Source organism: Dipodomys merriami, unplaced genomic scaffold (genome assembly GCF_024711535.1).
Source record: "Dipodomys merriami isolate MVZ:Mamm:240054 unplaced genomic scaffold, mDipMer1.0.p SCAF_198, whole genome shotgun sequence".
Classification (NCBI taxonomy): Eukaryota; Metazoa; Chordata; class Mammalia; order Rodentia; family Heteromyidae; genus Dipodomys; species Dipodomys merriami.
This window is the reverse complement of record NW_027203359.1, coordinates 369,313-387,260: the sequence shown is the minus strand read 5'-3', so window position 1 is coordinate 387,260 and position 17,948 is coordinate 369,313. Positions and strand designations below refer to the sequence as shown.

The 17,948-nt window shown below is 38.3% G+C and overlaps 1 protein-coding gene across 4 annotated transcripts in view; it reads right to left on the bottom strand.

Annotated features, from left to right (window-relative positions):
• The window catches only part of LOC138831485 (cation channel sperm-associated auxiliary subunit beta-like), an 80,729-nt gene that overhangs the window by 52,024 nt on the left and 10,757 nt on the right, over positions 1-17,948 (bottom strand). For all 4 annotated transcript variants that reach the window (XM_070028547.1, XM_070028548.1, XM_070028545.1 and 1 more), the window contains exons 5-9: positions 12,738-12,798; positions 9,558-9,653; positions 8,103-8,252; positions 1,295-1,390; positions 1,042-1,160 (exon numbers count right to left, since the gene is read on the bottom strand). In XM_070028547.1, the coding sequence (XP_069884648.1) occupies positions 1,042-1,160; positions 1,295-1,390; positions 8,103-8,252; positions 9,558-9,653; positions 12,738-12,798 (522 nt within the window). The remainder of the gene's footprint in view (positions 1-1,041; positions 1,161-1,294; positions 1,391-8,102; positions 8,253-9,557; positions 9,654-12,737; positions 12,799-17,948) is intronic.

The following is a 17,948-nucleotide window of genomic DNA, read 5'->3' as shown; positions in this document are numbered from 1 at the left end:
CAGAGGTTCCCAGCAGGAGGGAGCCCCAGATGTCTGCAGGCATTTTGTGGTTGTTGTTCTAACTTTACTTGACATATAGTAATTGTACATGTGTACTTGACATATAGTAATTGTACATGACATATAGTAATTGTACATGTATAGTAATGGGGTTTAGCATGCTACTTCAATATTTGTATTCAAGGTATAAGGATCCTCTCAGAGTAACTGGCAAATCTCAGAGAACGCTTACTTTTAATGAATTTAGCTTTATAAATTATGTTATAGCCTCTGAGGCACATATAGAGCTATAAAGAAATAAACTAGGCCCTGATGGCTCACGCCTATAATCCTAGCTACTCAGGAGGCTGAGATCTGAGGATTGTAGTTCAAAGCCAGTTTGGACAGTAAACTCAATCAGACTCTTATTTCCAATTGATCATCAAAAAGCTGGAAGTGGAGGTTTTGTTCAAAGAGGAGAGCATCAGCCTTGGGCAAAAATGCCAAGCAAGTGTGTAAGGCCCTGAGTTCAAGCCCCAGTACTGGAAAAAGAAAAAAAAATAGATAACATCTTTTCTACATATATTTAAATCTTACTATAAGTGCATACAGAAATAAAACTAACACCATTTCAAAATTGTACATTCAATATTATGAAGGAAAGGGAAAAGTAGCTATACTATGCTTTTACATTTTTTATTTTTTGTCAGTTACGGGGCTTAATTCTGGGCCTGGGTGCTATCCTGAGCTCTTCAGCTCAAGGCTAGTGCTCTACCACTTGAACCACAGCACCACTTCTGGTTTTCTGGTGATTAATTGGAGATAAGAGTCTCACAGACTTTCCTGTCCTGGCTGGCTTTGAACTGTGAGCCTCAGATCTCAGCCACCTGAGTAGCTATGATTACAGACATGAGCCACCAGCTCCTGGCTGCTTTTACATTTTTTAAAAGAAGGAAGTATCTCAATTCTAAGATATACCATGCTTTATTCAAAAGCCAAATACTTCTTTTTATATTGCAGAAGACATTTAAGGGTAGCAATTATTCACAGAGGTTTTCATACCTTTATTATCTGATTGGTTGGATGGAGCAGATCTTCACTTACATAAAGACCCAAAGAGGTGAGCATAATTAAGTAATGATTTGCTAAGACCATGTCTATCAGTGTAAGCTCTGCATGTTCTACAGAAAGAAATCAAATCATACCATGGGTTAAAAAGAAAATAAAAGTAGGCATTTAATAGACACTTCATCAATACTGATCAAATGTAGCTGTAAGGGAAATGCTGAATAATGAAAGCACCCAGAGAAGTTACCTTCCTGAAGTTGTGAATACATGATACTGGTCAAATCATACCATATGGTATCATTGTAATTCCAGAATCCAGAGAAGGTAATGCCGATAAAAACACCTACAGGGAAGAAAAAGGCCATGAGAGTGAGAAAATGCCTGGCTAGACTACTGTGATTTAAGGATTATTTGAGTGTCAATAGATGTAGGCTCTGTCCTCCTGGATGAGGAAAAAGATACCAAAACAACATCATATCAACAGATTGTACTAAGACAACCTGGTCATTCATTCATTCCCTCACCTTATTTCCTCATTACTTCCTCACAGCTTACTATTCTTAGGAGTTCAAATGCCTTTCCTGCATTAAAATGATGTGATGTGTAAACTCTGAGTTCAATCACTTGAATTTCACTTTTTTTTTTCCTGTGAGCTCCTGGTCAAGTTAATATTAATAAAGGCATATGCTTTTTCTCCACTCAATTTTTCTTGTCAATTTAATTTGCAGATATTGAATAGTAGAGGAAATATTTTTCTCCCTGACAATATACTTCTAAGCAAAAAATAATAAGCACAGTGTTTGTTCTTAGTCCAAAAGGGCTGTTTTGATCAACAATAAATGAATTCGAGCTGAGAAGGTGGCTCAGTGGTAGAGCGCTTGCCTTGCATGCATGAGACCCTGGGTTCAATTCCTCAGCACCACATAAGCAGAAAGAAAAAAGCCAGAAGTGGCGCTCTGGCTCAAGTGGTAGAGTGCTAGCCTTGAGCTGAAGAACTGAGGGACAGCGCCCAGGCCCAGAGTTCAGGCCCCCTGATTGGGCCCAACAAACAAACAAACAAAAAAAAAAAAACAAACAATAAATGAATTTAAAGGAGGGAAAAGAGAGGGGGGAAAACTGTGGTTAACGTCAATATTTGTGATTTTCTTTTCTTTTTCTTTTTAAACTAGGGCTGAGAACCGAACCCAGGGCCTTGGGCGCGCCAGGTGGGCGCCCTTCCGCTGGGCTAAACCCCCAGCCCCTGTGATTTTCAAAAATAGAAAAAAAATAACTAAAGCCTCATGAGACCCTCTTAAAATAAGAGGGAAAGTACATTACCCCATGGCTTCACCTTTCCTTGGCCATAGCTTGGAATTGTATTCATAAACTGCTTTGTTAAATGGCAACTCTTCTGTACAGCTACTTAAAGATAATAAGTATATATGGAATGCTAATATGAAGTTTTGTGATTGGGAGTAGGGTTTATGGGTGCTGAAGACACTTGAATATGTATAGTTTGTTTCTGTAAGGTGAATGTAGGACAAATCATACTTTGAAGTGTGTCTTTTGTTTTTTTTATCAGTTGTGGGGCCTGAACTCTGGGCCTAGGCACTGTCCCTCAGCTCTTCAGCTGAAGGCTAGCGCTCTACCACTTGAGCCTCAGCACCACTTCCGGCTTTTTCTGCTTATGTGGTGCTGAGGAATCGAACCCAGGGCCTCAGGCATGCAAGGCAAGCACTCTACCACTGAGCTACCTTCCCAGCCCCTGAAGTGTGTCTTTTTAACTCCCAGTTCTTTTCCAGGAAGAAGAAAGTTAAAGATAGGATTCATTCTTCTAAACATAAAGTTGAGTTTTATAGGTACATGGGAATGAGCAGGTATATCCAGCATGGTAGCAGATGATCAGACTCCTGTGAAGTTTTCAAATATTTAATAGTGTAATAAGCAAGAAAATGAACACTTTATGTTGGTTAATATTTTTAGCAGTTAATCACCTTATGACAAACTGTCTAAAATTGTATTTTGGGGCTGTTGAAGTTGATGTAGACTAGACCATTATGAGTTTGACTTTTTTTGTTGTTGTTGGTCGTGGGGCTTGAACTCTGGGCTTGGGCGCTGTCCCTGCACTCTTCAGTGTAAGGCGAGTGCTCTACCACTTGAGCTATAACGCCACCTCCAGTTTTGGTGGTTTATGGGAGATAAGAGTTTCACAGACTTTCCTGCCCGGGCTGGCTTTGAACTGTGATCCTCAGATCTCAGCCTACTCAGTAGCTAGGATTACAGGCATGAGCCACTGGTGCCCGGCTAAGTTTGACTTTTAATGGGAAAAGGAAGCCACTGTTTGAATAAGGGAAGTGATATGACAGAATTTATACTTGAGAATATCACTCTGATGGTTCTGTGAAGGGTCTCTACTGGGTCAAGAATAGAAACAGAGAGAGCACTTAAGAGACTTGTCTAGCAGATAAATAAGGTTGAGTTGTCACAAACTTTTAGAGGAAGGGAGATGTGGTCACACTGGGGTGGACATTGGAGAAAGCATCATTTTGGAATATTATGAGGCTAGAGCAGACAAGAGTATGTCCTACATTTAAGTGTCAACCAATTGGATGCTAATTGGCTGAACTAATTTTGAAAGGTGGTTTATTGTGATATATGACACATCCATCGGCTATTAAGAGAAAATGAGGAGGCTGGGAGGATTGCTCAGTGGTAGAGTGCTTGCCTTGCATGCATGAGGCCCTGGGTTTGATTCCTTAGCACCACATGAGCAGAAAAAGCCAGAAGTGGTGCAGTGGTTCAAGTGGTAGAGTGCTAGCCTTGAGCTGAATTGCTGAGGGACAGCACCTAGGCCCAGAGTTCAGGCCCCACGATGGACATACACAATAAAAGAGGAAATGAAAACGAAGCAACTAACACAGGAGCACTTGATCTTAAGGACCATCAGCAGCAGCAATGTACATTTGGGAATCATCAACCTGCAGATGTCCTACCTACTGCGCAGCTGGATTAAATCTTCCAGAGAGCACATGGTTACTCATGCAAGGAAGAAAAGGCAGGGACAAAGCCCTAGGTACATTAGCATGTAGAAGTCTCACTGAAGAGGAGTCAGTCTAGAGAGCTAAATTGTGGTCAATGAAGAAATAGAAAAGCAATTGAAGGTAGTGTCTTGAAGAAGAGAAAGTGAGGACAAGGTGTCCACTTGCGTTAATGCTGCTGGGAGGAGGAGGACTTGGCTGGGGGAGATGGAGATAGAGATGGAGAAGGAGAAGCCATGGGTGATCTTGAGAATTGTTCTGGGATACTGGTGGAAACATGTCTGATGTGCAGAAGGAAGAGAAAAGGGATGATATAGCACCATCTCTTGACAAATTTCTCCCATAAACTTCATTGTGAAGAGAACAGAAAGCAAGATAGGTTTTGTTGAACTGGGTAATATTGGCGCTTATTATCATTCAGATGGATTAGACAGAGGGAGAGTGCAATGGTTTGTTCAGAAGAGAAAGCCAGAAAATTGATTCTAGAGCTTTCTTTTCCTCCTCCTCCTCCTCCTCCTCCTCCTCCTCCTCCTCCTCCTCCTCCTCCTCCTCCTCCTCCTCCTCCCCCTCCTCCTCCCCCTCCTCCTCCCCCTCCTCCTCCTCCTCCTCCTCCTCCTCCCCTCCTCCTCCTCCTCCCCCCCCCATCTGTCATGGGGCTTGAACTCTGGGCTTGGCCATTGTCCCTGAGCTCTTCAGCTCAAGGCAAGAGCTCTACCACTTAAGCCACAGAACCACTTCCAGTTTTCTGGTGGTTTATTGGAGATAAGAGTCTCATGTACTTTCCTGTCCAGGCTGGCTTTGAACCATGATCCTCAGATTTCAGCCTTCTGAGTAGCTAGGATTATAGGCGTGCGACACCAGCACCCCACTAGCGCTAACTTCTTTAGGTGGCTGAGAGGAATGGAACCTGGACGTAAGGAGTGAGGGGCACCCTTTGATAGCAGCAGAGGCACTTCTTACAACAAATACCACAGGGAAAAGGCAAATTGTGCCAGTATGAATTTGACTATGAAGGTAGATTTGCAAGCAGGACAATGTAAGAGTTCCTGCAGTAAATATTTATTTTCTCTGTGAAGCACTAGATAAAGGTACTGCTGAGAGTGAGGGGAGAAAAGGGGATGCTCAGTGCTGCAGAAGTGGGACAAGGTGTGATAAGGTCACCTTGCAGAGTGAGAGAGCAAATGTACCAGGGAAGAGTGATTGGCAATCTAGGCAGTGCTCGGCACCTGCTTGAGTGGCAGGATCATGAATTTAAAGTGAGACCATCCAGTGGAATTTGAAGGTGAGACTACTGAGCAAATCATTTCTAGCAATTCTGTGCTTCTCTAGTGTATGAGTATGGTAGTTTTAACTAGAACTGGGACTGTGTAGAAAAGAAGAGGGAATCTTGAATTTGTCTTTGGTGGGTACTTTTTATATATTGTTATTATAATCTGCACCCTTGTATCATTTTTATATCCATTCTAATTATATTTCTATAGCTCTTTTATATAAATAGATATATTATTAATGCATAATAAGTATATAACTTTATTTGTAATATTTTAAAATATTTCTTTTGATCTTCATATTAATTGGAATTGATGACTACTAGGTCTACAATGACCTAATTAAAATATTAAAATAATACTATTCACAGTTGAAATATATATGGTAGTGCATTACTGTAGTATATAGTAAGAAATATGTACTTGATATTTTATCTCTGTTCCTGACATGAAGTGTTTACATTGCTTGGAATTTCCTGGGTCACAGGACTGTCTTTTGTTCTAATGAGGTGACTTTTGGTTGCTTCCTATCAGCTTAAAATGGTGGCGGGTCATTAAAACCAAATCATAATTGAAAGCTTGAAATTTTCAGTCTCCCATGCCATCCTCCAGGAAGAGGAGCAAGGCTGGAGATTGAGAAAATGATTGATCATGCTGATATGATAGAATCATTAAAAAATCTTTGAAGTGCTGGGTGCTCGTAGTGAAATAAGGATATTGAATCTAACCAGTGCTATCTTGCCCATGTGGTGGATGATAGGATGTAGAGTTTAACTTGTGCCATTCTGTCTTCAAGGTAGAGACAGGGAAGCTCTACCTCCAAGTGATAGGCATGCTTGAATTTCTAGAGGTAGGGGTGAAGGCTTGGATGCTGGGTTGCTGGACCTGTCAGTCCCGTGCTTAAGCTCTCAAGCTCCCTGTGATCTTGCCCTCCCACTGGACTCTATGTAAGCACAGATCAGCTCAGGTGCCATTATGCCATGCCTCTTGTCTAGTGTTTCCTGTCTCTCTTTCAGTCATCACGGCATCTCACTTCAGCTCTCCATTAGAGCTGATCTGGTTTGTTGGTATCGTTTTTCTGATCTTTCTTTCCTCTCCTGCTCACATGGCTCAGTTTTCTGACAGTGTTAAGTATATTTGAGAGTCTGTGGGTCTTAGAGACAAGAGTCCATCTGTAGCCACTGCCTCTCCAATAAAGACTCTCAGTTTAGCCTCTCAAAATGTTGCTTCTGTGTTTCTCGCCATACAACAGTAGCTCATGCCTGTAATACTAGCTGCTCAGGAGGCTGAGATTTGATTACTGTCTCAAAGCCAGTCTAGGCAGGAAAGTCCATGAGACATTTATCTTCAATTAACCACCAGAAACTCAAAGTGGAGCTGTGGCTCAACGTGGTAAGAGTGCTATGTAGCTCAAGAGCTAGATAGCTATCTAGTAGCTCAGGGACAAGCACCCAGGCCCTGCTGAGTTCAAGCTCCAGGACAAAAAATATTTGAAATACTAGAGAACATCGAGGTTAATGTATTTATCCATGCAGAGAGAGGGTGGTGATGCTAGACTCCATGGAGCAGAAGTTCCCAGGCTTGAGACCTTCATGGACCTGTTCATCTCAAAGTTCATTTACTTCATTTGCAATGTCATTTATTTTTACAACAACAACAACAAAAGGCTGGTAAATGTAGGTGAGTGCTTCACTGTTGTAGCAAGAAGTGGGGAATGGGATCTGATCCATTTGATGTACAGTAGGTTGTTAATAAGTATGGGTCACAATCTGGAACCTGCAACTGGCTTCTGAGTCTTTAACCTGTGTGGGCCAGGGCCAACTCCTTGTAGTTAGTGCCAGATGTGAATTAAAGCAGAGGATACTCCTGGGACATTCATGTGTATCTACTGAGAACTGGAGAATTGCTTGGTATGAAAAAATCCATGCAGGGCTGAGAAGTTGGCTCAGTGGTAGAGCGCTTGTCTTGCATGCATGAGGCCCTGGGTTCGATTCCTCAGCACCACATAAGCAGAAAAAAAAAAAGCTGGAAGTGGCGCTGTGGCTCAAGTGATAGAGTGCTAGCCTTGAGCTGAAGAGCTGAGGGACAGCGCCCAGGCCCAGAGTTCAGGCCCCACGACCAGACCAAAAAAAAAAAAAAAAAAAAAGAAAGAAAAAATCCATACATTTGATGTCAGAAGTGTAAGTGGGAAAAAGAAAAGCAGTTGTCTTTTCTTCCATATGCTATTAGACATTACAGTAGCCATAGAAAATGCATCCTTACTAAATAATTTGGTGCTTCATGAATAATAATATCTATTTATATGTTACACAAATATCATATAGGTTAGAAACAATAAAGAATCTCTGAGTGTGGGGGTGGTGGTGGGGGGAGATGGGAAGAGATGGGAAGGGGAAACAATGTTTGATAATAAATGTACTCATTTCCTTGTTCATGTAATTGTAACCCCTCTATACGGTATTTTCACAATAAAAAAACTAATTAAAAAAAAGAATCTCTGGGAAGAAGTAACATGTTATTAAAGGGAAGACCAATAAAATGGAGAACTTAAGCCACTATTAGCAAGAAGCCATTGAACTTATTTGAAAATTTTCCTTACTACAACATACAAGTAGACAAGGGAAAGTGATAAGGAATACATTTGTAGACATTTTAGGACTCATTTTGACTCCATTTTGTCTATGCATTTAATTTGTACTGACAGTCTAGCATCATCTTAACAAATACAAGTTCTAGTTACTTCCAATATTCAGTAAGTCTGCCAACTTACCACTATATGTAAAATTCATAACAAAGCCAAGTAATGCTACATCATTGGCACAGGGGCACTTTGCCACTTTGAGATCCAGCACATGTGGATATAATAAGCTGAGCTGGTCTGGGGTCATTACATTTCCAAGATTCCACTGAAGAATAGGTTCTGTGGAAGTCAAATGCAGAAGTTTAAATTGTAGTTTAAATTGTAGTTAATTCTTGAAAATGGAGCTTAACTATTTGCCTTTCACAGTAGTTTAAAGAAACTATGTAAAGAAACTATTTGATAGATTAAAAACTAGTGCAGTATGATCTCACTCATCAGTCAAGAATAGAGGAAAGTCTTATTTTCCAGAAGGAATGAAGTCTAATTCCCTCAAAGGGAGCTGGGAATGTCGCATTGTGAAAGATCATGTCCATGAGAGATACTGCTCTGGTCACATGTTGAAAACATCATTAGTCACAAGCTCTGTCCCTAGAAATGGAATTGTTGGACATAAGATATGCACATTTATAATTTTGAGAGCAGCTTATGCTTCAGCAGCTGACATTCACCTTTTCTTCTTTTCCACATCCCATTGAAAGAGCAGTAGATTTAAAAAATGAAGCTTTTGGTTAAGATCAAGTGTAATAACAGGGCACTGGTGCTCATGCTTATAATCCTAGCTACTAAAGAGGCTAAGATCTGAGGATTATGGTTCAAAGCCAGTCCAGGCAGGAAAGAAAGTCTGTGAGAGTCTTATCTCCAGTCAACAGCCAGAAAACCAGAAGTGGCACTGTGGCTCAAATGGTAGAACACTCGCCTTGAGCTGAATCGCTGAGGGACAGCACCCAGGCCCAGAGTTCAAGCCCCACAACTGACCAAAAAAAAAAAAAAAAAAAGATCAAGTGTAGTATTTGTCCCTATCAGTTCAGTATCTGGTCCTTATTCAGTCTGCAGTGAGTATATTAAATGGATCTTTGGAGCAGGAGATAAATAGCATTCATCAATCTGGTATTGTAGTACCTGATATTGTAGTACATTCATCAATCTGGTATTGTAGTACCTCCAGGAAGGGTGCCCAAAAGAGGAAAAGAAGAGAGGGAATAAATCCAGAGTAGCAATGCAGATCAGGGGAAGTTATCATTGATGGCTAAGAGATTTAGAAGCTTCTAGAAAACAGAAGTTGGGAGTAAACTAACAGGAAACATCAATCCAATGTCAGTTTTTCAGTAAAGCAAAGGTTGAGTAGAGGCACAGACTTGGAAAGGTCTATTATATGGCAAATAGCTGTCTGGGATCTATTATCTTTTAATTCTTCAGCTTTAACTTTTGCTAGACTATAGCTCAAGGGCCTTTGAATATTTGTTGTTTCTTTAATCCTTTCTTTCTGGTCTTCATTTGCATGTCATTCTTTCCAGGGAGCCTTCTAGGAACCCATAGAATGAGTGAGGCCCTCGTTGGGTGATCCAATAGAGTCCTGACATTTACCTCGAATACTATCCAATAGAGTTCCTTCAGTAGTATAAATATTTAATCCTTGATGTAAAGAGATCCTCACTAGCCATTGTTCTGTAGCTGCAATATCTGGAAATAAGAGACAATTGGATATTTTTAAAAAGTCATGTTAATGAAATTTAAGGATTAGTGAACATTACCAGCAAGGATAACTTTTCCAACTATAGGTTTCCCACAAACATTGCAGTGATAAAATAATGACAAATAATTATGAAGAAATCTTATCATATCAATAAGTCTAGATAGTTTAGATCATAATTTTTTTCCCTAGAGATGCTGTGAGTTGCTAAAAGCAAATTAAGACCTTCTTGTAAAGTAGTGTAATGTTATTTAAAAGTACTCATCAATTAAAGTCCAGGATCTGATGGTTTCATTGTTGAATTTCTACCGCTATCCACTTAAGGGATAAGTAACATAACTTCTTCTTAAATTATTCAAAAAACTGAGGGGAAAATATTTCCAAACTTATTCTACAAGACCAGCATTATCCTGATACCAAAACCATACAAGGACCAACTAGAAATTAGTATGCTAGATAGAGAAGTAAGAATCTGTAAGAAAGTACAAGAAAATTAAATTTCTAGCACATTAAAAACACTATGTGTTATAATTATGTGAGATTCATTCTGGATGCAAGGATGGTTCAATTGTAAGAAAACAGATAATCCAAATAAGATGTGGAAAAGATTCTAAACAGACATTTCTCAAGAGAAGACATAAAATAGAAAGCAGAGATATGAAGAAATTGTCAACATGACTAATCAGGAAAATGTAGATCCAAATCACAATGAAATACCTATTTATACCTGTTACAGTGGATAGAAACACTAAGACAACAGGAAGTGTTAGAAAGGATTTGGATAAATGGAACATTTATCCAAATAAATCAACATAACTTTTTTTTTTTTGTGGTTGGGCCTGGGCCTGAGCACTATCCCTCACCTCTTCAGCTCAAGGTTAGCACTCTACTACTTGAGCCACAGTGCCACTTCTGGTTTTCTGAGTGGTTTATTGTAAGCATGAAATCCCAAGTTCAATTCCCAGTATTACCAAAAATAAACAGAAAATAAAATAACAAATAAATAAATAAAAGGCAACAAAATGGGAGAAAATATTTACAAATTATATATCTTGCATTTGAAGCTAGAATATATAACAAATTTACAAAAATTGCATCATTTACCATACTAAATGGTAAATATACACACAAAAAGTTATCAATGTAATTAATTTACTAGGAAAACATAAATTAAAGCACAAGTAGCCAGGTGCCTGTGGCTCACACCTTTAATCCTAGTTACTCAGGAGACTGAGATCCAGCCTAGGCAGGAAAGTCCTCGAGACTCTTATCTCCAGTAAACTCCTCAGAAAAAAGCCTGAAGTGGTGCTATGGCTCAAATGGTAGAGTGCTAGCCTTGAGAAAAAGAAGCTCAGGAGGGGGTGGAGTGGGGGAGGATGGGAAGGGATGGGAAGGGGAAACAAAGGAGGAGGCTACAATGCTAGATAAGAAATGTACTCATTATTTTGCCCATGTAATTGTAACCCCTCTGTGCAGTATTTTCACAATCTAAAACCCCAACTATTACAAAAAAAAAAAAAAAAAAAAAGAAGCTCAGGAACAGAGCCCAGGCCCAGAGTTCAAGCCCCAGGACTGGTCAAAAAACAAAACAAACAAACAAAAACAAACCAAAACCAAAAAACCACAAGTAGATTCTATATATATCTTATTAGATAATACTCCATACTATCTAGTGGTGGTTTCATTCATAATAGCTCCAACTTAGGAAAACTCAAATGCCCTTTAAAATGAAATTACCTATGGCAAAGCCATATAAAATAATACTACTTAAGTAAGAAAATGGGAGAAACTACAATATAGGTGGATCTGCAATGAATTAGGGCAACTGAAAGAAACCAGATTCAAAGGCTGCATATTTTATGATTCCATTTATATAACCCTAGAATAGGCTGCACAATAGGAGAAAACAGATTAGTGATGATGGGAGCTGGGAGACTTATAATTGTGAATTATAAGTTTCTATACAAAACAATTGCCATCACTCAAAATCACTCCATTTGTAGTCAAATTTGTCACTTTCTCTGAAGGAGAGCAGCACCCCTAATACTGCAAGTATGACTGTAGTGACTCCACAATTATATTTACTTCTGGGACCTCAGAACTGGACACTACTGTAGGATATATTTTAATAAGCATAAATTATGCCTTATTTTCAAAAAGAAAAAAAATAAAATTATACCCTATAAATCAAGGAGAGGCTACTTTTTCTTTTTTTACTGTCAATGGTTATATAAAAATAAAAATTTTAAATTGAAGTTTGTAACTGGGCAACAGCAAGGGAAGGGGTGCTCCAAAAAGAAATGTACTTATTAGCTGAAGGGGTGTTCTAGGAATTTGGAATTGGACTGACCACTAGGAAAAATATGAAATAATGCAAAGGTTTGCCAGTCTGCATAAAAGATAAATATTGATTTATAGAAAATACAGATAATAACTATAACCCCTCTGTATATCACCTTTATCATAACAATAAAAATTTAACAAAAAAGAACATATAGATAAAAGAGTCAGGGAGAAAGTTACACTTTGGGTTCTTAATAGCTTTCTATTTCTTCTTTCTTTCTTCCCCCCCCCCCCTCTTTTTGTTGGTCATGGGACTTGAAGTTTGGGCTGGGTGCTGTCCCTCAGTTCTTTAGCTCAAGGCTACACTCTACCACTTGAGCCACTGTGCCACTTCCAGTTTTCTGGTGGTTTCTTGGAGATAAGAGTCTCATGGACTTTCCTGCCAGAGCTGGCTTTGAACCATGATCCTCAGATCTCAGCCTCCTGAGTAGCTAGGATTACAGGCGTGAGCCACTGGTGCCCGGCTCATCTTGCAAATTTCTTAATGCAGTTTCCAATTTATTGAAAATGAAGTTAAAGAATAATATATTATCTGAGAACAATCAATCCATAGTAAAATTACTTGACAAAATGCAGGAAGCCCAATAACACTTGAATTTCAATTAGACCACAGATCACTTTTCTTATCTCCTATAAACTACATGGGACATTTATATGGGATAATGAATAATTTTAAGTATAATAAATGTTTGCTAAATTTAATAAAAAGAATTAATTCAGAACACTCTTACCTGTGTTTCTTGTGATGTTTTCTCTAGGAATATCAATTAACCAGAAAACCCGATCACTGAACTTGAATAAAGAGGATATCAGAAAACAGTATTTTACAATGTTAATTTTAACATGAAATAAAGTTAAAGGCATACAAATACATATACTTCTTATTTGCAGTTTTACTATTAGAAACTTTCCTTACCTTATAGACAAATGAAATAACATGTATTCAAAGACATTTTTGCATCATTATAATAACATAAGATTGGAAATGATGAAAATGTTAATTAGTTACACATAATAATACAACATCTAATAGAATATTATATTGTCACACTTAGGAAGTAGCACAAAGCTGAAGCATTTCTGGCTTGACGACTAAGAGAAAGAATGTAAGGTTGGCAGAGTATTTGAAATTTTAATAGGAAAATCCCAGGTTCAAAAGAGCTGAGTGCCAGTGGCTCACACCTATAATCCTAGCTACTTAGAAGGCTGAGATCTGAGGATCCAGCCTGGGCAGGAAACTTTGTGAGACTCTTCTCAAAAAGCTGGAAGTAGAGTTGTGGTTCAAGTGGTAGAGCACTCCTCTTAAGCAAAAGAAGTTCAGGGACAGCATTCAAGTCCAGAGTTAAAGCCCCAGAACCAGCAGAAACAAAACAAAACAAAACCACAAGTATGATGAATTCTAAGATTCAAATATAAATGGTGCCCAGATCTTTGTGCTACAGGATGCAGAGGTCATTAAAATAACTGGCAGAGATATGTGCCACTGAAACTGTAGCTAAAATCATTTGTAGTTGTGTGAAGGTAACTTGCCTCTTAGAAGGATAAAAACAGTAATTTCTCAGGAACAAAACAGATTTTAGAGTGGCTACAATATTATTATATTCAATGTCCAGTTTTCAACTGAAAAAGGCAAAATATGAATAGAAATAGGAAAGTGTTTACTGATATTCAGGAAAAAATATAGACAATAAACTATCCCAAAATAAATCCACACAGCAGGCAATAAATTCAATAAACTTACTTCAAGTATGTGCACAGATTTAGGAAAATATTATATTAATGGGAGAGTGGATCCCAACATAGAAATGAAAAACACAGAAAAAAACCCAAATGGACACAATAAAGCTGAAAAGTATAACTGATGGTAGGTATCTGCAAAATAAGTTCAATAGCAAACGTGATAGAAAAAGCAATTGAAAGCACCCAATGCTAACAAACAGAGTCATAATAAGCACTGTGGGTGCCACTACGTTCTGTGTCCTTCAGAAAAGTACTTTAAATGTTTCCACAGTAAAGAAATAATGAGTATGATAAGATAGAATGTTTGCTTTGATTTATATACTACACAAGGTATACATGTATCAAAACACCCTAGAATACTTCCATTACTATACCAATTTTAAATATTTTAAGTATCCATTCAAAAATTTAAAGGGAAATGATAGAAGAAAAATGGACAGTGTAGAGATTTGTAGGCTAATATCATATATGTATTCCAAAAATGCATAACTGGGGTTCTAGCAAGAAAAGAGACAGAAAACTAGGCAGAAAACATTTTGACTACAGGCTTGCTTTCAAAATTTGGTAAATTTATAAATTCAAATAGCTCAGAATCTCAGTGAATGTCGAATGGGTAAATGCAATGACAAAAATCTTAAATGTGTCCAGAGATATACAATGATAAATAGCTAATTTCTCACTCAGAAACAATATTGTCAAGTGAGCTGTAAATAACACATTCAAGATGCTGAAAGAAAAGAAGGCAACAAAAAATTGCAGGTTGAACAAAGCTAAACTTCAAAAGTTCAAGTAGCCCCTAAAAAGTCATTAGAACTCAAAATTGAGTTCAGCAAAGGTTGATATACAAGGCCAATATACAAAAGGAACAAAAGGTTGAGAACAAATTTAACAGCAAAAAATTTGTTTCCTGAAAACTACAAAACATTGTTGAATGAAGCTAAATAGTATCGAAGTAATTGGAAAGATATCCCATGTTCACAAAAATGAAGACTTTATATCATTTAATGATATTATGTCATTTTATCTACAGATGGAATACAATATCAGAATCCCAGAAGGTTATTTGTAGAAATTGGCAAGCTTATCCTAAAATTCAAGACTCAGTTTTGAAAAGAAGAACAAAGTCAGTTTTGAGGCCAGCCTTGGCTCTAGGCTATTAGCAAGATCCTGACTCAACTCCCATCTCCAACCCCCAAATAAGGACAATGTTAGAGAACTCATGTGTTCTGATTTCAAATTTTAATACAAAGCAACAGTATCAAGAAATGCTATGCAGACATAAGGACATCAGTGCAATACAATGGAGAATCCAGAAATAAGTCTCCATGTTCATGGTCAAATGGTGTTCAACAAAGATGTCAAAAATAAGTTGATAGGGAAAGAATAACAGATTTTCAACAAATGGTATAAAGAAAGCTGGGTAGCTATATGCAAAAGAATAAATAAAGATTCATACCATACATTGCACACAAACGTGAACTCAAAATAGTCTAAAGACGCTAGCCTGGGTGCCTCACACCTATAATACTAGCTACTCAGGAGGCTGAGATCTGAGGATCATGGTTCAAAGCCAGCCCGGTCAGGAAAATCCGTGAGACTTATATCCAATAAACCACAAGAAAACCAGAAGTGGTGCTGTGGCTCAAGTAGTAGAGCTTTTAAGAGCTGAGGGATAGTGCCCAGGCCAGAGTTCAAGCCCCACAACCAAAAAAAAGGTCTAAAGATCCAAGATAAAAGCTGAAACTATAGAACTCCTAGAAGAAAACATAAGGATACATTTTTCTAACTTTGGGTCAGGTTATGCTTTTCTACATTTGAATCAAAGGTACAGAAATATAAATAAAAACAAAATGGGCACTGGTGGCTAATACCTGCAATCCTAGCTACTCATGAAACTGAGATCTGAGGATTGTGATTCAAAGGCAGCCTGGGCAGGAAAATCCATGAGACTCATTTTTTTTTTTCTTTTATCATGGGGCTTGAATTCTGGGCCTGGGCGCTGTCTCTGAGCCATTTGCTCAGGGTTAGCACTCTTTTTTTTTTTTTTTTTTTTAGGATATATATATATTTTTATTTTGTACAGAGGGGTTACAATTACATGAGCAAGATGTACATGAGTACATTTCTTATCAAGCATTGTAGCCTCCTCCTTTGTTTCCCCTAAGTTTAACACTCTTAAGCCACAGCTCTACTCCCAGTTTTCTGGTGGTTAACTGGAGATAAGAGTCTCACTGACTTTCCTGCCCAGGCTGGCTTTGTACCACAACCCTCAGATCTCAGCCTCCTGAATAGGATTATAGGTATGAGCCACTGGTCCTGGGCCATGAATTTCTTATCTCTAATTAACCACCAGAAAACTGAAAGTGGAGCTGTAGCTCAAAGTGGTTGAGTGCTAACCTTGAGTAGAAAAGCTCAGGGGCAGTGCCCGGGCCCTGAGTTCAATTCCTACAACCAACTAAAAAGAAATAGGACAAAAATTTTAAAAAGAAAAAGACCAGTAGACTTCCTAAAGCAAAGCAAAACAAAACAAAACAAAAAATGGAAAAATTCCAAGCGGTTATGGTCTCAGAGGACACTACTGAGAAAGTATAAAGATTATCTACAGAATGAAAGAAAATACTTGCAAAACATATTTTTATAAGTAATCTGTCTAGAAAATAGAAAGAACACTTATGACTCAAGGATAAGAAGAAACAAAGTAAGTGTGGGTAAGGAATAGTTATTTCCCCAAAGAAGATATTTAAGTGTCCAAAAACACATCAAATAATACTCAACCTCATTAATTATTAGGGAAATGAAAATCAAAACCAAACTGATACAGCACTTCAAACCTACTGGGATGGATATAATAAAAAGACAAATCATAACAAATGTTTGGACGAGGATGTAAAGAAACTGGGACTCTATGAAGCAGAGGCAGAAATATAAAATGACAAATACTCAGGGAGTTCTTCAAAAAGACATTTCAGATTTCATTCTTGGCTGTGTATTCAAGAGAGATGAAAACATTCCTAAATATGAACTTTTTCAAAAATATTTATTGCAGCCTTAGATATAACAGCCCCAAACAGATACGTATTAGCTGATATTGTGATATCTATAAAATGGGATATTATTCAACTGTAAAAAAGAATGAACTATTGATATTTGCCACAACATGGATGGATCTTGAACAAAGAAAGAGGTAGTGGAAAACGAACTTTACAACTTTGGTGCGGGGGGGGGGGGGGGAGGGAGGGAAAGGGGGCAGGGAGGATTGGGTGGGGCGGTGGGGGGAGGATGGGAAGGGATGGGAAGGGGAAACAAAGGAGGAGGCTACAATGCTTGATAAGAAATGTACTCATTATCTTGCCCATGTAATTGTAACCCCTCTGTGCAGGGAGTGATGACCATTACATGCTATGTTATAGTTACATAAAATTTTCACAATAAGTAAATATATAGAGACAAAAAACTAGGGTGAGGGTTTATGACTTTGGGTTATCTTTTTTGGGGTGATGGAAAATGTTTCAGAAATATTTGTGCAATGATTGCACAATTCTATGAATAATTAAAATCAGTGAATTGTGTATTTTAAATAGGTAAGTTGAATGGTATATGAATTATATCTTTATTAAGATATAAAGTTTAAAAACTGAAAGTGAAATAAGGATTATATTGGGAGGGGGGCTCTCAGAGAATACATTGTCAGCAGATCTGCACTGTAAAAATGCTAACAAAAGGGCTGAGTGTGGAAGCTCATGCCTGTAATTCCAGCAACTGGGAGGTAGAGATTGGAAGGATTGTGGTTCAAGGCCAGTCTAAGTAAAGGTTAGCAAGACCTTATCTCAAGTTACAGGCAAGTACCTGTAACTCCAGCTCCACTTGAGGCATAGGTAAGAGGACTGTAGTCTGAAGCTAGCTCTGGACAAAAGTGAGAGATCATATCCTAAAAACAATGAAAGCAAAAATGGGTTGGGATGTGCAGTTCAGGTGGTAGAACACCTGCCTAGAAAGGGTGAGGCTTTTGGTTCAAACTCCAGTTCTGTCAGAGAGAAGAGGGAAGGAAAGCAGGAGGAGGAGGGAGAGAAGGGAGGGATAAAGAGAGGAAGAGAAGAAGAGGGAGGAAGAGGGGGGAGAGAAGGAAGAGGAGGAAAAAGAGGGTAAAGGGGAATGAGGAAATGGAGGGAGGAAGAGTGAACAAATGCAGTCATGGTATTAAG